This window comes from Eubalaena glacialis, chromosome 9, assembly GCF_028564815.1.
Source record: "Eubalaena glacialis isolate mEubGla1 chromosome 9, mEubGla1.1.hap2.+ XY, whole genome shotgun sequence".
In the NCBI taxonomy this organism is placed as follows: Eukaryota; Metazoa; Chordata; class Mammalia; order Artiodactyla; family Balaenidae; genus Eubalaena; species Eubalaena glacialis.
In genome coordinates, this window is record NC_083724.1 from 105,727,741 (window position 1) to 105,750,059 (window position 22,319).

Genomic DNA, 22,319 nt, shown 5'->3' on the forward strand with positions numbered 1-22,319 from the left:
AATCAGTGGTACTGATATAAGTAGTAGTCCATTTGGAGGCTAGTATTATAATTCATGTCGTAGCCTGTATAGACAAATTCCAAATAGATAAAAAAGGTAAATGAAAAACATTAAAGTGAATGTATAGATAAATAAATGATAAATATTGTTAAAAGGCAATTTGGGAGAATATTGTAAGAATCTAGGGACACAAGACCTTCTTAAGCAAGACAGGGCATTCCAAAGCCATACAGAAAAGGATAGACATGTGATCACAGTAATTATTACCATATTTCTACAGTAACAATTCTTTTAGGTAAAATGTAGAAACTGACCATCAAAAGAAAAATGACTGAATGGGAGATTAATATCACATTAATCTATAAGAAAAAGATAAAGAACTTAATAGAAAATTGGGCCAAAGATATGAATAGTCAATTAACAGAAAAAGAAGTGCAAATAGCCAATAAACAAATGAAAAAACTATATAATCTTATTAGATATCAAAGAGATTCAAATTAAAACAAAACAAAAAAAAAGAAATCTTTGCCCATGAGAGGCAAAGGTTCAAAAGACTGATGCTGTCCACTGTTTTGAAGGATAGAGAAATAAACTTTCTTAGGCATAGGTGCTGAGAGGACAAATTGCTACAGCCCCTTGGGAGGGTAACTCAACTCGGCGATGTTGGTGGTGGTGTTCACGTAGCACTGCAAACGTGGTGGTGGTGGTCATCATATAATTCCCTGAAGTTGGTCATGGTCTTCATATAACTGTGACAGCTGTGGAGGTACTGACATATCTGTGAAGGTGGTGGTGGTAATCATATACCTCTGAGAAGTTAGTCTACATGTTACTCTGCTACATTTGTCATGGGATTCACATGGCTTTGCGTTAGTGTTGGTGGTGGTATTCACAAGAATCTGTGACATTGGTTGTGGTCACATTCATATAACACTGCAGAGTTGGCTGTGTTATTCAAATAATTCTGCAAAGTTGTTGTTGGAGGTATTCACGTGACTCAGCAATGATCAAGGTGATAGTATTCATCTAACTCTGAAATGCTGGTCATGTTATTGGTCATTCTGTGAAGTGGGTGCAGGTGGTCTTCACATAACTCTGCTGTGGTGGCCATGATATTCACATAACTGCGATGGTGTGGTGCTGATGATATTCAATTGATGTTGGATGTTGGTTATGGTATTTATACAACCTGTAGTGTTGGTTGTGGTAGTCACATAACTCAGTGGTTGGGTTGGTGGTAGTCTTCCCATAACCTCATCATTGGCTGTCTATTCCCAAAGCTCGTGACTTTGATCACGGTATCCACATAGCCCTGTCATGGTGGGGGTGCTTGCATACACATAATCAGCAACTGTGGTAGGTGTGTTCATGTGATTTTATGATGTTGTTGCTGATGTTATTTCCATGGCTCTGTGGTTGGCCAGGTGTTCACATTTCACATACTACCATGGTGGGGGCAGAGGTGCTGTATAATGAGGCAACCCAAGATGGCTGTTCTCTGTGCATTCCCTGCTTGACCAGTACTTGCTTCACTTACACCCTACTCACATGACTGACCTTCCTACACACTTGCCCTCAGCCCCAGCTAGTGATCATTCTAATCTTTAGATCAGGGCATCTCCACTGTGATAGCTTATCAAAGGGGTGGTGAGGGATGTGCTCCTCTGCTGGTTTCCCTGGTAACTGATTGCCAACCTGATGTCAATTCCCCCTATAATTGGTAACCTCCCTCTCCCCTGGGAGTGAAGACTACTGCCATGTCCTGCCCGCCCTCTGCTGCACGCAGAGGGTTGTCACTCTAGGACCTTGCTTCAGACCTGTAAGATCCCCCTATCCATTAAATTGTTGATGTCTCTGTCACTGACTCCGAGCTTTTTCTTGGGTCTTGAGGCTGGGCAAGTGCAGGGCTTCCAGACCTGTAGGGTGCAGCCCAACAGGTGGTATTCAAATAACTATGTGGCAAAGGTCGTGTATTCACATGACCCTGCAACATTGGTGGAAGTTGTGTTCACAGATGCTGTGAAATTCATCACGGTATTCCTATAACCCTAAGACGTTATTTTGTTATGGTGTTGGCATAATTGTGCAACATTTGTGTTGCTACTCACATATCTTGTGTTGGTGGTGATGGTGTAATTCAGATAACACCAGGACTTGGTCATGGAACTTGCATAGCTCTATGACAATGGTAGGGTTGGCATTAACATATCACAGTGAGGTAGTGATATTCCCATAACTGAGAGAGCATTTACAGAATTCACATTATGCTGTGGTGGCGTTGGTAGTATTCACATATCTCTGCAATGTTATAAAGTGGTCTTCAATAACTCTGTGACAGTGAGCATAGTAATCAGATGATCTGCAGTAGCCATGTCATATTCACACATCTGCAATGGTGGTCATGGGGTTTCCCTAAGCCTGTGACCATGGATGTGGAATTTGCATAACCCTGCAATGGTGGTGGTGATGGTAGTCATATATCTCTGAGAGATACTGACACAACTTTGCCACTTTGGTGGAAGTAATTACTTTGGTGGAAGTAATTAACATTACTTTGTAATGTTGCTGGTGGTGGTATTCACCTATCTCTGGGATGTTGTGATGTTCACATAACTGTGACAGTGTTGGGTGTGGCAATCCTATAACTCGCTAAAGTGTATTGTGGTCTCCACATACCTTAGTGACAGTGGTCGTCATATAACTCTGCTGTGGTGGTGATGGCATCCACACAACTCTGTAATAGCGGTGGTGGCAGTCACATAACCATGCACTGTTGTTCATTGTTTTCATGTGACTTGTGACATGGTTGTAGTATTTACGTAATTCTGCAATGTTGGTCATGGTATTCATGTAACTTTGTGATGATGTTGCGTAAGTCTTCGACTTTGGTGGTGGAGGTAGTCATATAACCCTGTGATGTTAGTCTTCGTATTCACATGATTCTGTGATGTTGTCATTTTAATCACACGGCTCTGAAATGTTAGTGGTCATCTAATTCGTATGTCTCTGTGACCATTCATGGTACCCACATAACTGATGGAGGTGACAGTATTTAAAAAACTCTGTGACTGTGCAGTGGTTAGAGTAATAGTCACATTTCAGAGAAGTTTAAAGTTTTGTTTAAAGTTATATAAGAGTATATGACAGAGCCAGGCTCAAATTCAGGCTTTCTGAATAATTCAAATGCAGTCTTTTCTGTACTATACCATGAGATCTCTTCCTGCTAAGTCTAAATTTAAAGGCATTGGTATAAAACATCTGTACTGTCAAACTCCCCAAGGGCTTTGGAACACAAATATTCTATCTTTTCCACTCTAGTGGTTTGTCTATAGCTTTAGTTGTGGCCATATATTCACATATACACATACATTTTCACGTGTAAAACTGATAAAAAATTTAGCTACAAATTTAGATGTGCAAGTTGAAATTCTGAAAATTTATGTTAAATAATGCAGAAGAGGTCTTTCTAGTAAACCAAAATAAAGCACCTTTGGGGGTAATCTATAGTTTATTCATATAACCCAAAATACATTTATTAAATAATGAAGTTTAATGTTGGCCAAAATGTTGGTATTATAGTGTTTTCATTCTTTCTTTAAAATTATAAACCTCTAGAAACTTTGTAAAGGACTAGAAATGTGATGCTGGAATGTTGGGGTTTGGGTGGTGGTTACATGACAGGTACATGTTTAACCAGTCACTGAATTATACATTTAATATTTCTGGGGACTTCCCTGGCAGTCCAGTGGTTAAGACTTCGCCTTCCAATGCAGGGGGTGCGGGTTCAGTCCCTGGTTGGGGAGCTAAGATCCCACATGCCTCACGGCCAAAGAACCAAAACATAAAACAAATTCAATAAGGACTTTAAAAAGGTCCACATCAAAAAAAATCTTGAAAAAAACAAATTTCTGCATTTTACAGCGTGCTAGTTATACCTTGACAAAAGTTTTCGAAAATGTATTTCTAAAGAAAGTGAAAATACTAATGGGTTTCAGAAAAGTTAAGCATAGTGTCAAATGTCAGCACTCAGGGTATTTGCTGATGGGTGTGAGTTATTACTTTTATTACTTTTATAGAAACAGAACAAAGTGTCACCATGAATAAAAAGTTAAAATGTGGCTAAGAAATATGTATGCCTCCCCAAATGCCCTTGTTGTAGTTAGGAATTGTTTCTTCATGTCAGTTCTCAGTGCTCATGATTTACATTTTCTCCCCTTGCAGTACTTGGGGTGCATTGAAGTTCTGCGCTCAATGAGGTCACTTGACTTCAGTACAAGGACACAAATTACCAGGTAAGCCCTCTTGAAAATGGACTCCTGTGATTTTACTTTGGAAAGGAATGCTTTCTGAGATTAACAACTGGAAATTTCCAGAGGGGAAGTCTGCCCCTTGAGTGCTGGCGACTGGTGGCAGGGAGTCAGGACCCACTCTTTCAAGTCTCTCTAGTGTTCATCCATGTTTGTGACACGTGTGTCTTAGTACAAGCCCCCTGAAGGACACTCTCCACTTCTAAGCTCTTTTTATAATTAAGCTGCAGACAAATGGAGTGTTTATGTTTGTTTCTTTAATAAGTGAAACTCTAAGACCATATTGATATTTTAAAATCTACTGAACTGTGTTATTTCTTTTTAAAAAGAAAATCAAGATGTCAGAGAGAATTTCCAACAGTATACATAGAGAATAAAATGCATAGAATTGGAAGTAGAAATCTTAATGGGAGTAGTAATTTAGAAAGCTGACCAATTCTTTTAAGGTGTCAGTGGTTTTGAACAGGTTTATATATTCTCCAACATCAACTAGATTTTAAACTTCTTGAGGGTCAGTTCTGTTTTTGACCATTGTTTTTAAAAAATTCATAGCCTAGTAGAGCGTGTACCTTTAGAAAAATGCCAATTTCAAGTCATCTTGAAGAAGAGAACCAGAAAGCTAGGACTGGGTCTGTGAAATAGCTACATTTCTGAGGGCGATGAGCTTATATTGCTTTGGCAGTCGTGGAATTGTTTAATCTAAATAGTGATCTCAGAAAATGCCTCATTTTTATTTCATTCAAATCTCTCTATTGGATATCTTTGGATTAGCAAGCCAAAAAGTAAAGATTGAGCTTTAGAAAGCAATTATTTGTAGTAATTAGCTACTCAGTAATGTACATTGCCTCAATTCTATGCTTTAAGCACAACAATGAAACCTCTTCTTGCTCATTGAAGAAATTCGTGTTCAAAGGGTTGATGTTCCCCTTCTCTCTAAAGCAACTCAAGACACACGTATTGGGAGCACACCGACAGTAGTAATCTACACCAAGGGAATAATCCATCTCTACATATTTGTACAAAATGGTTTATGGAAATTGCCAAGGCAAAAGAATGGTATTTTGAAGTGAGAGCATTTAAAAGAAAAGTTTGAACGTTTGATCAATCATTCATTCATCCCAGCCATGAAAAATGCACATGCCATGCGGGGTGGGCAGAGTGCTTGGCCACGGGCCTGGGGATACTGGAACCTGTGGCACTGGTCACCTTCTCGTGGGTGGTGGCAGTTGTTTTTTTTTTTTAAACTTACAAAAAATTGATGTTAAATAATGGTGTTGATTTACAGTGACTGATTTACAGTGTTGTGTATGGTGCGTTTTTTTAAAGAGAATTGTCGACCATTTCTACTGAATTCCCTTTATAGATATTAGAACTTCTGAGATGATTTTATGTCATTTTAATTCTTCTGATGTATTTATCGAGTGTTTACTGTGGCTGTGCACATGCAGCATGCTGGCCAACTTGGGCTGTCCTGCTTTGCAAGACCTCCTGGTTTTGGGGGAGAAAGATGCACATGCAAATGACTGAGGGGCCTGCGAGGGGCACAGAGCAAGTCCTGCACCTCAGGAGTGGAGGTGGGTGGGGACCAGTGAGCACGCCCAGTGTGCCCTTGGATGAAGGTCTCAGCACTATTTGAGAACACCTATAGTAGTGGTAGAAGAAAGCCGTGGAACAGATATCCAATCCCATTCCATTTAGATTTCATCAGAGGTACAGCAATGTAATGGGCCAAGTGGAGTGCCATTCTTTGACTCAGAAAACTTGGTGTTGCATTCTGGTTATACCATAACTGCTTTGGGTTTATTAGACTTTTAAGAAAAAATCAATTTATTTATCTTAATTGAAGTATAGTTGATTTACAATGTTGTGTTAATTTCTGCTGTACAGCAAAGTGATTCAGTTATACATATATATACATTCTTTTGGGTTTATTAGATTTTTGAAAACTGTTTGCTTTTCTTTATGGTGCTTTCTATTGTTTGCCTCATTTTTATCATGTGACATGTTTCTTATTTTAGTTAATAGCCAGAGACCACTTGTAGGAAACAATTTGACAAGTCAGCATCAGAAAGAAGCCTTTGCACCCAGGACAGGAATGCCCAATGATGTCCTGTAGACGTGGCATATTTTAAAGCCTACGTGGTAGCTGAGTGTTAAACACCTTATGATTAAACTCTACCACCGAGGTTTACTTTATATACTAAAGTCATTCTTGAAAGGTTGTAGGGAAATCTAATGTAATTGTTATATTAGGCCCTAGTAAAACCTGTTTCCAAAGCTTCTTAGCCATGCCTTTCATAAAAATACATATATATATATATATATCTTTTATAAGGAAACAACCAATCCCTACTCAGCTGTTCCACTATTTCAAGGTTTGGATGTGTCTTTTAGAGGTTCTGACAGCCAAACCAGGTGTCCTTTTGTTGGGGTCAGTTTAGTTTTATGCTGTTCCTGAGTCGGGGTTCAGATCGATTGCGGTGCTTGCAATCACACCAGCATTGGATTACTGATCTCTTACTAATAGGTCACTTTAAAAACTACCCGGGAGCTGCCATTGATGGTGACGGTTAATGGCCTTGCCCTTCTAGCGCTCTGGGCAGAGGCGCTTGGTGACTCGTTCACAGTAATCAGTGCCCGCCGTGTGGAGGAGACGGCCTGTATGTGGAGCCCAGCTCTGCTAATTTCTACCCCAATCGTTGTTGTGGGAAATAGAACAATTTCTATATCTGATGCCCACAGGACAGGCCCTGGCAAAAGGGCAGCCTTGTTTAAGTGTTTGCTCCGTCCTCTTGCCTGAGCTTGTATTCAACACGTACTGGGACACAAGACCCCAGTGTCCAAAGAAGTGAGTGTTGGCAAGCATGGGGGCATTTGAGGGCATATAGATCGTGGCCTCGACAGCCTCTGCTTCCCCGGGTCAGCCTGCCGGTGGGGTACATGGAGGAGTTGAGAGACTCGGTATTTGTGAAAGTCTGCCCAGGGGACAGATGCACACCAGAAGAAGAAATAGCTTCTGGAGAAGAACTAGCTTCCCAACGTGCCCCTGGTCACACACCCGGCATGGCCTCGCAGAGGACGAATCTCTTGAGCTCCTTCCCCGCAATGCGCCCTCTGTCCGGGAAGACTTCCTACTCCCTTATGACGAGGCACTATTAAGGCCATACAGGAATCCCGCTGCCGAAGGTGGGCCACTCCAGAGCCTGTGGCAACTGCCCTCTGCTCCCTGCCCCACCACCAGGAGCACCTCACAGTCCTTGAAACCCACGAGGGACTGTTCTCCCCGCATGGATTTCACACCGTGCTGCGCAGCCCCTGAGGGCCTTGGGGGAGGGTCTCAGCTTGGTGTCACCCTGGGGAAGGTGGGGGTCCCAAGCAGGGAGGACCCAGCTCCCCAGCCAGAGGTCAATCAGAGACCTCGGCTTTCATCTGAGTTTAGCCACTGGGTCTCCACACGAGGTGACTGTGGCACAACGCTGACGGCCACTGCTCCAGCGACTGGCCACTCTTCTGCCCACGGGAACCACACCCTGTGCTTCCCTGAGAAGTCCACTCCTGCGACTTCTCTCACCTTGCCTTGGGGGAGGGGTTGAACTGAGTTACTGTACTTCCTGTCGGAGCGAGATGTGCCTCATCGGATGGGGCCCGCTCTGGGGAGATCGTGCTCTCGGTCTGACACTTGGAGCCTGTTGGGCCGCCCTGCAGGGCGACAGGAAGCTCCCACATGCTGTGGTCACGGGAATAGCATGGCCTTACTTTCCTTCCCCCATCCCATCTGCTAATCTTTATTTGATTTATCGTGTTAAATTTTATCTATTATTGGAAATCACCTTAAGCCGTTTTTAGGGCATGGAAGGCTATAAATATATACGCAGTTAAACCCAGAGCACTCAGCAAGGTGGTCCTTCTCCAACAGTAAGTGTGAACATCTGACGTGTATTTTTGGTTCTAAACGACCCCAGCTGACCTCCTGCACCGCTTGGACTCTTCCGATAACTGCTGAGTTTGCTTTCTACTCAGGCCCACGTAGACACGTGGGCTCAGTGTGCGTGGTTTTGCTACACTTCCTGGATGAGCTCCTGTTAATAAAATGTTGTCCAGGGCCCAAGACAAACCTGCTTTTCCAAATTGTAGAGAGTATACAGTTGGATCTAGTTAACGGTTTTCGTTTCCCTCATTTTAAAGTTGTCATATTTTCAATGGGCCCTGAAGATACTGGTTTGGCCCAGACCTTGGCCAGCACTGCCCGTGGATGTGACCACTCCCTAGCATTCTGCTTTGCATCCACACGCTGGAGGGCTCTGCTTTGGAATTGGGGCTTTTCAAAAATTCCCCAGGAACATGCATAAAATCCTTCTGGTTTGAAACCAAACTCAAAATTTGTAAAAGGAGAGCATTCTTCTTTGGGGAAAGTATTTCCTTCTGTTCTTATTCAACCTATTGATGGGGTCTCCGGAGACTTTTATCACGGATGCTAGCACATGTGTTGAAGTTCAGAGTCACCTGGCCACGACCTTCTCATGTTACCACAGCCCGAGGAGGCAGAGTGTAATGGACACCGAATCAGCTGTGAGCTGGTGAGTGGGACTGAACGCTGTGACATTGGGATCTTCTCCGTCTGATGTTTCATGCAGGGACTTTGGTTAGAAGGTAGATGTGTGACCACGTGGAATTGGTCTGACAGTACTGGGCACTGTGATAGCTGCAGGGCTGTGAGTTTGAACAAAATAGCCGGCACGGCCTGGAGGCGGGAGGGAGAAGGGAGCCCGGAGACGAGGTGTTCAGAATCACGGATGCTCCTGCTGCAGTGAGAATGGCGGCCTGGCTTGCAGGGGTGTTTCTCGCCAGTCGGGTGCATGGAGGGGTCCATCCTCAGCCTGAAGGAAGGCAAGTCAGACGGCCTCGGTGCAGCGTCTCCACTCTGTCCACCCTCCCTTCCCCGAGTTGACCTGGCAGGCTTGGTAAACACTCACTCCTCCAGTCACTTCTGGTTCAGTGCTCTCAAAAAAAAGAGACAAAGGCCCAGGTAAAACCTGTCACCATGCAGTCCTTCAACTCCATCGAGTCCCCGCACATCCTCATTCGTGTGCATCCGTCCCAGCCGCAGTGCATCTCCCCTCGTGTACTTGAAGGCCCCCCGGCACCGTGCGCCCTCGTTGGACTTCCTGCAAGAGAGGGGCCAACCAGGCTGCGGGCCGGGTGCCCTGGCCCCCTCCCCCAACACCGTATCCACTGCAGCCCTTCACCGTCTCGCTTCAAACATTTGTGTCGTGTGGCCATTTCATCACCAGTTCGTGGGGATTGGAGCCGTGCACAGGGTGTGGTTTGGGAAAAGGCCATATTTACTAACAAGATATTTGTGTTGTTTGTGGAGGCTTTCCCATCCTCAGGGCTGCATTCAGCCTGTGAGGAGCTGTGGGGGCAGAAGATGGGTGCAGAGGAAGAAGGGCAGGTAAGGCGTTGGACACGTCTGCCTCTGGGAGAACGGCACACAGTCCAGGGAATGACACGGGGTCTGGTTGCACTACCCTGAACAGTAGAAAGGTGGAAGCACCCAGGAAGGGTGGGGGGGGGGGCTCTGAACGTCTTCTTTTCAGGTTTGGGGTGATCGTTCCCTCTTGGACTGTGGCATGGACTCCACACGCTGCACCAAACCAGCAGGACTTTAGTTCTGTGGCTTTCTCACTTTGCAGGCTGAGAGGAAGAATTTGGAAGGTCCCTTATTTGTAAACCCATCGTATCAGTGATGTTAAGATGTGTGCTTGACACCTGGCAGGTGACATGGAAAACAAGGCTGACTTTTGCTTAGGTGCCTTGGTGCTCCATGGATCTGATCTCTCCAATTAGACTCCTCGCTCATGATATTGGAGAATTCCTTTTTCACTACAAAATAAACACCTCTAATGTCGATTTAAGTTCAACATGCCCGGAAAAGGAGCAAATCTGTAAAAATCTTCCCTGAGGCTGGTTGACTCTCAGGATTAGAAAGGAGAGCAGCAGGTGTGAACAGCCTGCGCACGCATCCCTGTGTACTCGACTAGTGCAGGTTGGTTAACTTGTGATTTTAGCCTTACTGGCTCGTTCTAAATTTACTTTTTCTGAACACGTTTTTCAGACTGAGTCTCTCGAAGCCTTCCACCCCCAGGGGGGCGAGGCCTGGCAAGGGGGGGAGTTAGTGTTTTCTCAGTTTAGAATTCTTTTTGAAAACACCAGCTTGCCTGCGTGCAAGCGCATCCGGGCTTTGGATGAAGCAGGCTGAGTCCTTCCGCTTTACTTCTACATCGTTACTCAGGGCTTAACACCAACCAGAATAGTTTTGTGCCCCTGTGCCTCCTTCGTCATCATTTGCGTGCGAGAATGTGTTAGACAGGGGGGCATGGATCACAGGTGCCCAAGAAACCACGACTGGGGAAAGAGGCCCAGAGTCACAAGGCAGTGGGACAGGCAACAGGAAGCGTGGGAAAAGTACCACAGAAACATGAAAGAAGGTCCCTGGGGCCTGGACAAGTCTGGGAGGACTTCCTGGGGAAGGGAGCATTTAACCCCTGGTGAATTTCTCCCCCGACCACATGTCACACCAGAAGGAAGCATAAAACTGAGGCAATTGCTTCCACTTGGGCCCTACAAGGGGTTCTGCCTGTCTGCCCCTGTGCAGTAATTCTAATGCCTGCCAAAGGGTGGGGCCTGAGTCGGATGCAGCGAAGAAACACAGGCACAGTCTGCACCCATCTGAGGTCCCGCCCCGAGCCCGGCTGCCTTTAGGACACCAAGAGGGCCCTGGGGCAAAGGGACACGGGTGTCTGCTTTCCGATAGGCCTCAATTTCATGTTCTGTCTCTTCATGCTAATACATGTTGAGGCATTCACCCGCTTTGTGAGGATTAAATGAGACATTACTTCTGGAAACACCTGGCACAGGCTATGTACAGGAAAGATCTCAAGGCCATTCCCTTGACCAGAGCCACACGTACATGTGCCTTAATCTGTCCCCTGAGCAGACCCTGAGACTTGGTGTGGGGAGCGTACTAGGGAGGGTGTTGTAGGGAGCAGAGGGTGGGCTGAGGGTGCTGGCAAAGCCTCCATCAGAGCAGCGGAGGCCAGACCCTGGCCCTGGAGGCAGCGTGGCCATGCTTATGCGGACGTCCCTGGAACCCAGAGTAGGCTGGGGGCTGCGAGATGACAGCTCTGGCTGAAGGCTCGCGGCTCCAATCACTCAGCTCCTGGGCCTCTCTGAATTGGAGTTTTCTCTTGGGACCTCCTCTCTGAGCAGCTGTCCCAGCCTGATCTTTGGACAGCAGTCTGCTGACCCACATAGCAGAGCTGTATTTACATGCTTGGGGTTCCTCACCTAGCAGGTGAGTAAAGGGATCCTTGCATACTGGCCCAGAATTACCTCTCACCAGACAGGTGCATTCCAGCTTCTCATTACCTCTCAGCGTTGGCTTCTCACCCATGGAACAGGGATGGAACCCATACAAGCAGACTTGTTGAGAGTCTTAGAAATGAGACCTACACAACTCTGGGACTGCACCTGGCACATAGTAGGTATTCAACAAATCTGGAGAGGGTTTTTACCATGGATTTAATTTTGCAGTTCACTCTTTCCAAATTTCTGTATATGATAATATCAACTGCAGATTGATATTACTCTAATTATCAATATCAATCAATTCCATTCAGGGTAGGTTTTCTAGCTGAAAAGAAACTTTGGTTTGATGCAACAAACTGAAGTTACTGAAAAGGATAAAATATTTGGTAATGTGGCATTAATTTTCACTTGAGCCAATATTATCTAGTATTTCATTCTATCTTCCTGCTTTGCCAATTGCTGCTGCTGCTAATCATAATAATAGCACTAGTACTGAATACTTACTATATTGCTCTAAGCATGTTATTCATTCATTCAACAAATTTTTATTGATCACGTACCATGTCTAGTCACTGTTTAGATATTAGGAACAGAGCACTAAATCAAAGCAAACCTTTTACAGTAGAGAGAGAAAATAAACACGCAGACATATACAAAAGAAGGATGTTAAGGTGAACCACATGAACTTGTCGCTTTTGTAGTTGAAAATCATCAAATGTCAGCCATTTCATGTCGTTGGGCATAATAATTTCAGAGAGTGGTGAGAGCGTGTGGAGTCTTCTCTCAGGATCCCTGGGAGGCGGGTTGTGTGCATTTTGGAGATGAGGACGCTGAGGATCAGAAAGTTTACAAAAACTGTCTAAGATCACAGAGCCAGGAAGTGGCAAACTTGAGATTGGAGCCAGAGCAAGTCGGAATCTAGAATCAAGAGTCTCCTATTGCTGCTTGATCAAGAGGGTTGCATCCTTCAGGAAGCCACAAGTGCTGGCAAACACCAGACACACTGGGCAGGGGGGCACACTTGGAAGATGGAAATTCGATGTTAATTATAAAACTCCTTTCCTGACCACAATGACATGATGGCCTTGAGCAGGGCACAAAGAAAATGAGGCACTTGCAGTCCAGTTGGGATGAATGGGGCAAATATACATAAGGAAAAGGGTCAGTTGGGGGGCAGAGTGGGCTCTGCAAAGACTGTGCTACACCCATTCTACTTGCTTTATTCATCCTGGGAATGTTTGTCCTGTGCTTCAGCAACACTTCATTGAATTTCACTAAATAATGGAAAGAAATATAATAAAAGTGTCTTTAAAAACTTTTCATATGAAAAGTTTGTAGAAAGGATGAGGCCCTTGCCACCTTAACTAGCTCGAAGTGAGCAGGGTGGGTTAGAACAGGGAGAGGGGGAGTGGGAAGGGGGTGACTGGGGGGTGAGAGGATAGATGAGATGAGGAAGGGTGGGCTGGGTGAGGGGCTGCGAAATGGGAAAGGCTGCGTAGGATTTGGGTGAGACGGGGTGGGCTGGGTAAGGTGGAGGGGGCTGGGTGGAAAGGACGAGGTGCCATCTTTCTGTCCCAGAGGGTCCGGGCGAGTCATATTCCTTTTCTCGCCTTGACCATTGTAATAAACCAGTCTGATTCTTGTCTTTTTCCCAAACTGGAAAATACAGACATTATTCTACTTCCTTGTTTCTCCTTTCATTTCAAACACTGGTTAACACTTTGTCAGGATGACCCCATCATCATAATTTTCTGGCAAGCTGGTTATGGAGATCAGGTGCAAGTTATGTAGCTGTCTCTCCCAGTGAGGGCATAGTGCCCAAGGGCATGAAAACTTCCAACCATGGGACCTGTTCTTATGAACCTGGGTGGAGATATCTTTCTACTGACAGTCTGCTGGCTGGGAGTGTCAAGGTCAACTGGGCATGCATGCACAGGCTGCTCAGGGCTTGGCATGGGCTTGGACCTCCAGTTGACTGTACAGATGAGCCAGGATCTCACAGGATGTGTGGCTAGGAAGGGCAAGTGGCTAGGATAAGTTCATTGAAATGTTGTCATTGAAATACAGAGAAAGGGGTTAGATACAGTGTCTAAGAGTTTAAGCTGAGCAAGTCGAGGACTTTGCAGAGCCTCATGTGCAAAGCCTCAAGATTTGTTTGTTTGTTTGTTTATTTGGTTATTTATTTACTTCTTTAGCAGCTGTCTGTGTCTCCTGGTGAAACCTTTGGTTGGTAAAGACATGTCGCTCTTTACATGAAGGCAGAGGAAACAAGAAACTTGTCAGTTACCATGATGCCCTGCCATGGAGATTCTGCTGCACTGGGTTGGGGCAAGGCCTTGGGTGATCCCCAAGGTGGCCTGCTAATATGTCTGGATGACGGCAATAGGAACAGAAGATCTTTGTCTCTTCTCTACCATATTACACCACATGGAAAGGAATTCTCACCTAACCTGGGCTCCACTGTACTATGGATTTCTTGAAGAATCCAGCAGGCTGGGCATAGAGGGGCCACACAGATATGTTCTGACCTGGGACAGGGTCCCCAAAGATTTAACACACATACACATATCATCTCATTTTCTAGAGCAGTGGTTCTCAAACTTGGACATAAATCAAAATCACCTGGAGACCTTGTTACAACAGATGGCTGGGCCCCACCCCCCGAGTTTTTGATTCAGTAGGACTAGGGTGGGACTTTCTGTCAGGTTTTCAGGGGGTGCTGATGCTGCCAGATCAGGTACCACACTTTGAGAAGCAATGTTCCAGAGTTCTATTTTTAACTTCTGAACCATTTGCAACTACCATCTATGAAGCCACAGCTTTGAAAATAAGTCCATTTATTATTTTTTTCAAGTGATCCCACTCATCCAAAAATTTTAAAAATGGAGAGCGTACATGGCTTGGTGGCTTAGAATGGTTTAAATAGAATCCATAAGATGAATATGTGGCGTTCATTCCATACTCTCCTTAAGGACCATCTGGTGTGATGTATATTTATAATCCTCATGCCAGAAGCACATTTGTGTAAGAATGTACCCCTCTGATTGCTCCTTTTCTGACTCTTTCTCTGAGTTCACTTACCCCAAATATATCTTTCCATAAGGAACCCTTTGCCCTTGCCGAGGGCGGCTAGTGTTGCAGGTTCTGGAGTCAGATTATCTGGGCTTCTACTAGGCTGAACAACATTCCAGCTGTGTGATCTTGTGCAAAGAACTTAAGTTCTCTGTGTCTCACTTTCCCCATCTTTAAAATGGGAATCATAATGGTACCTTCTTCATTGGGTTGAGAAGAAATTGTGTTAGTATCTGAAAAGCACTTAACACGCTGTCTAGTACATAGAAGGGCTCAAGGCATGTTAACTAATACTGATATTTTCATTTTTATTATATCCTCTCCTTGTTGGTAATCTCATTGCTTTAAATACCACTTCTAGGTATATAAGCCACAAATCTGTATCTGTACCTCTGGATCTTCTCTTAAGTCCAGCCCTGTATTTTTAGCAGCTGACTGGACCTGTGTCTTCTTGGAGATGCTCGGTCAGTTGCCAAGTCCTAAGCAACCTATCTCTGCCTCTCTGTTCTGTTTACATCCCTCCATTCTCACTCTATTACCATAGTTAGGTCCAGCTCACGTCTCCTTGAATGCTTGTCATAACTACAACCCACACATTCTCCCGAAGTAGAAACCAGGGAGTCAGTCTTATATCATCTCTCCTCCCTGTTCAATTACCAATGCTGTTGATTCTCCCTTGGAAGCCTCCTGAATAATTTCTCTCCTTTCTTCTAGTCTCTCTCTCCTTCAATTCTCTTTCTACTTGCTAATCCTGAATGTGCCTGAAACATATTACTTCCTCTTAAGTTTCATTGTTTTATCCACTACCTGCAGAATACAATGAAAAAAATTTTAACTTGTTATTCAATGTTCTATTTCACCTGCCCCAGCATAACTTTCCAAATATATTTCTTATAACTCCCCATTATGCTTCCTTTGCACAACCACACTGACCTACACACTGCCCCATTCTGCTGGTCCACTGTCACACCTCAAGGGCAATATTCAGCCACAAGGAGTATTTGCTTTTGCCCTGAGCTATAAGACCACTTTGCCTGAATTGCTCTACAGGCTTTTACCTTCTTGCACATTGTATTAGACTTTTAAAGACACAGGCCATATTTCATCTACTCTAAAATACCATCTCCTATACAAAACACTTCATTTTTTTATAACCACTAAAAAAAAAAGAAAGCACTGCCTATTAAAATATGACACAATGCTTTCACATCACTTAGATTCAATTTACATATATTGAAAAAGCTATTTTGGAATTTTGCAGACACAGATTTATATCATTATAATACTTCTACGTTTGTTAGAAGGAAAATATAAGTAATATGAAAAAGGTATTCCTAAAAATTTCTTCTAATTCAGAGTCTGAATATAGTGAATCTTCTTTTTTTTTGACTTAGAATCTTGCTATCTATGTTTTTTTCTAAGCTTTATTGTCCTTTAGGCTAGTTCAAGAGCATTAGAAATCAATAAAATTGGAATCAGAAAAAGAATAGAAAAGATATTTGAACCTGAAAAGTGTTTTTTAAAAAGCACTAAAATTGATAAACTACTACTTAGACTGGTCAAGGAAAGAGAGAGAAAATTCAGATTACAAGTAACAGCAAGGACACATTACTACAAATACTACAGACACTGCTAGAATAAGAAGGGAATATTATCAACAATTTTATATCAACAAATTGAATAACATAGATAAAATAGACAAATTCCCTTAAAGGTACAACTACCAAAGTGGCTTAAAGAAAAAATAGATAATAGGTCTGTATCTATTAAAGAAATTAAATTCATGGTAAAAACAACAAACAGGGAACTTCCCTGGTAGGCCAGTGGTTAAGACTCTGCGCTTCCAGTGCAGGCGGCATGGGTTCGATCCCTGGTCGAGGAACTAAAATCCCACATGCCATGCGATGCGGCCAAAAAATAAAAATAAATTAAAAAACAAAACAAAACAACAAACAAACCTTCCCACAGTTTGCTAAACTCACTTATTAGTTCTAGTAGCTTTTATGTAGAGTCTTCAGGAGTTTCTATACAGATGATTATGTCATCTACAAATAAAGGCAGTTTTATTTCTTCCTATCTAATTTGTATGGCTTTTACTTTTCTTTTTTTCTTGTCTTACTGCACAGACTAAGATCTCTAGTACAATGTTAAATGAGTTGTGAAAGTATACATTCCTGCCTTGTTCCTGATATTAGAGGGAAAGTATTTAGTTTTCCACCATTAACTGTAATATGGGCTATAGGGTTATTGTGGTTTTCTTGTTATCAGATTAAGGAAGTTTCCTTCTATTGGTGGTGCGCTGAGAGTTTTTATCATGAATGTGTGTTGAATTTTATCAAAGGCTTTTCTGCATCTATTGAGATTTTCATATATTTTTTCTTTCTTAGTCTGCTGATACGGGTAATTACATTGATTGATTTTTTTAATGTTGAACCAACCTCTCAAGCCATGGATAACCCCTCCAGTGTACGATGTATTATTATCTTTTTGATATATTGCTAGATTCAATTTGCTACTATGTAGTCAGGGTTTTGTATGTAAGTTCACAAGTTGTTTTGTTTTTGTTTTTGTTTTATAATGCCTTTGTCTGATTTTGGTATCAGGGTAATGTTGGCCTCAAAAACTGAACTGGGAATTGTTCCCTCTTATTTTCTGGAAGAGACTGTGAAAAATTGGTGTTATTTCTTCTTTAAATGTTTGGTAGAATTCACCAATGGAACCATGTGCCCCTAGAGTTTTCTCTGTGAAAGGTTTGTTTGTTAGTTGTTTTGTTTTTTTAAAAAAATTATTTATTTATTTTTATTTTTTGGCTGTGTCATGCCCATTTCTGTGAGAAATGCTATTGGAATTTTGATAGGGATTGCACTGAATCTGTATATTGCTGTATATGGTATGGATATTTTAACAGTATTAATTCTGTCAATCCATGAGCATGGAATATCTTTCCATTTATTTGTGCCTTCTTCAATTCCTTTCATCAGTATCTTACAGTTTTCAGTGTACAGATCTTTCACCTTCTTGGTTAAATTTTATTCATAGGTGTTTTATTCTTTTTGATGCAATTGTAAATGGGATTGTTTTCTTAATTTCTTTCTGATAGTTCATTGTTAGTGTATAGAAACACAAATGATTTTTGTGTATTGATTTTGTTTCCTACAACTTTACTGAATTTGTTTATTAGTTTTAACAGTTTTTTTTGGTGGAGTCTTTAGGGTTTTCTATACATAATATGTCATTTGCAAATAAAGACGGTCTTACTTCTTCCTTTCCAGTTTGGATGCCTTTCATATATTTTTCTTGCCTAATTGCTCCGGTTAGAACTTCCAGTACTATGTGGTATACAAGTGGCAAGAATGGGCATCCTTGTCTTGTTCCTGATCTTGGAGCAGCTTTCAGGCTTTCAACATTGAGAATGATGTTGGCTGTGGGTTTGTTACATACGTCCTTTATTATATTGAGGTATGTTCCCTCTATACACAGTTTGTTGAGAGTTTTTATCATGATTGGATATTGAATTTTGTCAAATGCTTTCTCTGCATCTACTGATATGATTGTTATAATTTTTACCATTCCTTTTGTTAATGTGGTGTATCACATTTATTGATTTGCAGATGTTGAACCATCCTTCCATCTCTGAAATAAATCCTACTGGATCATGGGGTATGCTTTAATGGTTGTTGAATTTAGTTTACTAATATTTTATTGAGGATTTTTGCATCTATGTTCATCAGGGATATTGGCCTATACTTTTGTAGAATTCACCAGTGAAGCCATCTGGTCCTGGGGTTTTCTGTGTTGGGCAGTTTTTGATTACTGATTCTATCTTACTAATGGTCTGTTCAACAAAATCTTTATACATGCAATAATATAGATAAATCTCAGAAGCACTGTGCTGAGTGAAAGAATCCAGACACAAAAGGCTGCATGCTATATGATTCCATTTATATGACATTCTGGAAAATGTAAAGCTAGAGGCTCAGATCACCAGTGGCCAAGGTCTGGAGGTCGGGGGGAGAGGATTGACCACAAAAAGGGCATGCGGAAACCTTTCAGGGATAATGGAAATATTCTATCTTTTGATTTTGTGGTGGTTACATGACTGTACATGCTTTTCCAAACTCATAGAACTGAACATCTAAAAGAGTGAATTTTACCTTATATAAAATATCTCAAGAAACCTGTCTTTCCACTATTGTCTCTGAAATTTTTTTTCAAACTAATAATACTCATTCTGTAAATTGTGATGTGTATATGCAGGAAATGGTAACTACATAATGACTGCTGCCTGGCCCACAGAGGTTTCAGAAATGTTAAAATATGAAAAAAATGTGCCTCTTAGAATCAATTCATTGTGCTTCCTTCTCTTCCCTAGGGAAGAGAACCCTCTAAACTTCTAAGACCTTTGATAGCATCATCAGAGACGGGCTTTTCCTTACACTTCACAGACTTTGATTAAATTATTGGGTCAGTTAATGCATTTTACATCAGAGAAGCTTCTTAGACCTGAACTAGAAGGTGGAGAATTTTGTGCCTTGGGAAACATAGGGAATGCACAGACAATAATCAGGCATAAAATTTTCATGAAATAACTCTATTCTGTGGATCAAGATGTATTCTTTTTTTTTTCTCGGTATAAAAATGACACCAAGAAATTAATGTGTGCATATTGGTACAAAATTGGACTGTATAGAAGCAGTGTAACCTCCTACCCACAAACCCAGCACCACATTCCAACTTTCAGATGCACTCTTTTCACATTTTAACATCTCTGAAATCTGGATGCATCTATATTCAGTCGTATCTTAACCTCTTCCTGCCCAGTGGACTACAGTTGTATGTCTGCTGTTATTGCTGAGCACCTGACCATCTGATTGTTGTTCATGTCAGCTCAAGTAGACAACTTTGACCCTCAATGGTCAGTCCACCAACCATTTAGGGGAACATGAGTCTTCAGAGTTGGTCAAAATCCTTCCCCTAAGCCTTTTGGAAAGGCCAAGGGTTAACTCTTGCATAATAGGCTTCAGTGGCTTGGAAGAAAATACCGAAATAGTCATGGAGTGTTCTTTTAAAAACTGCTGTCTCACCTACATTCTTGATGGCTCAGAGGATGATTTTACATAGAAATGCACAGATAAGAACAACTGAATCAGAATGTGATTCAGAAGTGTTGAACCACAATGCAAAGAGGTTGGAGGAATATTTTAGTCTATTTATTTCACTTACCTATTTCTTTTTACATATACAGAAGAGTGATATATATATATATATATATAATATATATATATATATATATATATAAATCTATGCATTAACAAGTCTAAAAAAGTTCTCTGAAAGTATAAAAGAAAAGTTTTAAGTGATGAAGTATTGTGTTATAGTTTTTTCTTTAGTTGTGGGACATACAATATGCATTTTTTCTTTATTTCTGGGACATAAAATATGATCCATTTTTTAGTCAGTTGCATCTTCAATTTGACTAAATGTAGCATTTCCTTCATGTTTTTTATGCATTTTAAAACATTTATGTGATTTTAAACTAACAGAAAAGGTGTAAGAATAGGACAAAGGATTCCTGCAAATCTCTTTTTTTCTGAACCATTTCAGAGTAAGTTGGAGATATTGTGCTTCTTAGACCTTAACTATGTAAGAGTGTCTTTCCTAAGGACAATGACATTTTCTTACATATCCAGAGCACAATGATCAAATCTGGAACTATAACACTGATAGAACACTATTATTGAATCTACAGCCCATCTCCGCATTTCATCAGTTCTCCCAGTAATGTCCTCCATAGCTGTTTTTGTCCAGTCCAGGATTCCATCCAGGCTCGCACATGGCATTTAGTTGTTGTGTCTTTTTGGAGTCCTTTAATCTGGAACAGTTCCCCAGCCTTTCTTTGTCTTTCTTGACATTGACATTTATTAAGAGTACAAGTCAGTTATTTTGTAGAATTTCCGTCACTTTTAATTTTCCTGTTGCTTTCCCATGATTCATTTCAGGTTATGTATTTCTGGCAGTAAACAATAGAAATTGTTGTGTCCTTCTCAGTGCATGACATTAGGAGGTACACGGTGTCACTTTGTCTCCATATTGATGACGTCATCTTTGATGAGTTAAGATGGGGTATTTTTCATATACATTGTTCATATAATAGTGTTCAGACTGTATATAAAAGTTTATGTTCATCTTTCCTCCTTTAGAATCATAAACATTTCTCATCATTAAAAGCTTTCAGTATTTATTGTTTATTATTTAAAAAGAATAAAGTCTAAAATGTCTGAATGCAGTGGGGACTGAGCCAAGTTATCTTGAAAGTTGGGTTTGAGTTTCCTTGATGAGCTCTCAGGGAGGCATTCTCACAGCCCACAAAGGCGACAGGCTGTCCCTAGAAGAGACCTAGGCCCTGGGCCAGCACATAGTAGGTGCTCAATCAATGTTTTTTGAAATCTTAAAGTTTCATGAATCTAGGGAAATGACTAAAAATGAAGCATCAGAAAAAGCAAATTGCTAATAGTGGCAGCCCGAAGATGTGATGAATACGACAAACTCTGAGTGGAAAAAATGATATTAAATTTCTCCTTCCTTTTGGCCCCCTGGGCCTTGTCTATGAAAATTAGTGCAGTTACATCTGCTGAGCAAAATGGAAGGCACTTGTTTTAGAAGACCTGGCTTCCTTTGTTGGAATATAATATTGTGGGATAGTGTCCTTTCTCTTCATATTTTAATTTTCTACTTATAACCTGGAAAAATGAAGACTTGTTGGATAATTTCCAGATTAGCAACTTATAACTCCTTCTGAAGTAAAGCCTTTAAGCACTGGAAAGTAAATTCAATTAGCTAATCTGTAATTTAGTTTAATGTACTTTAATACCTAAAATATCAGAGAGAGAGACATATTGTTGAGTGGTGAGTCTGATCCTGCCTGCTCTGGGGGACATTGTTTGTGGCTGGTGTTCTTTTAAAAGAATGAACTCCTTCTCTTCATCCTGCCTGCTGGTACCTGGCCTGGCTGGTATCCTTGCTCTGCGGCATCCGCCTCAGGACCCAGGGTCTCTGCAGCGCCCCCTCTGGTGGAACTTATAACTCTGCCTGTCGCCTGGGTTGGGAGCACCTGTGCCAGAAGTCTCCCCTTGCAGGGCTGGGGCGACTGGCTCCCAGCTGCATCATGCAGTTTCTTCCACACTCTTGTGCGGCCCTGGTCACTCCTTGTTATGCTCTCTTCTATTTTAACAAAACAATCCTCACTTCCTCAGGCCCTGAGTTTAGCAGCACCAGCCTCACATAGGTGGCTGCTGGACCCCTTGTCCACCTCCACTCTGTCTAGAACCCAGGACCCCTCTTCCTGGGGAGGGCAGCCGGCGGCAGATCCTGGGGTTCTGGTTTTCAGACCCTTCGAGGAGCATCTGAAGTACCAGCAAATGCTCCCTGCTGCCTGTGACCATCAGAGGCCCAGCCTGTCCTCACTCCTGTTCCCCCTTGACCTCTTGAGACCTGCAGGACAGGCAGGTGACGGTGAAGGTGGGGTCAGGCCATCCCTGCAGCCTGCACACCGGGCGCTTCCTGAGTGTGCAC

At 42.2% G+C, this 22,319-nt stretch overlaps 1 protein-coding gene across 1 annotated transcript in view; it reads left to right on the forward strand.

Annotated features, from left to right (window-relative positions):
• SHC3 (SHC adaptor protein 3) overlaps positions 1-22,319 on the forward strand; it is a 142,913-nt gene that overhangs the window by 37,596 nt on the left and 82,998 nt on the right. The window contains exon 2 of the mRNA XM_061199383.1: positions 4,222-4,292. Within this exon, the coding sequence (XP_061055366.1) occupies positions 4,222-4,292 (71 nt within the window). The remainder of the gene's footprint in view (positions 1-4,221; positions 4,293-22,319) is intronic.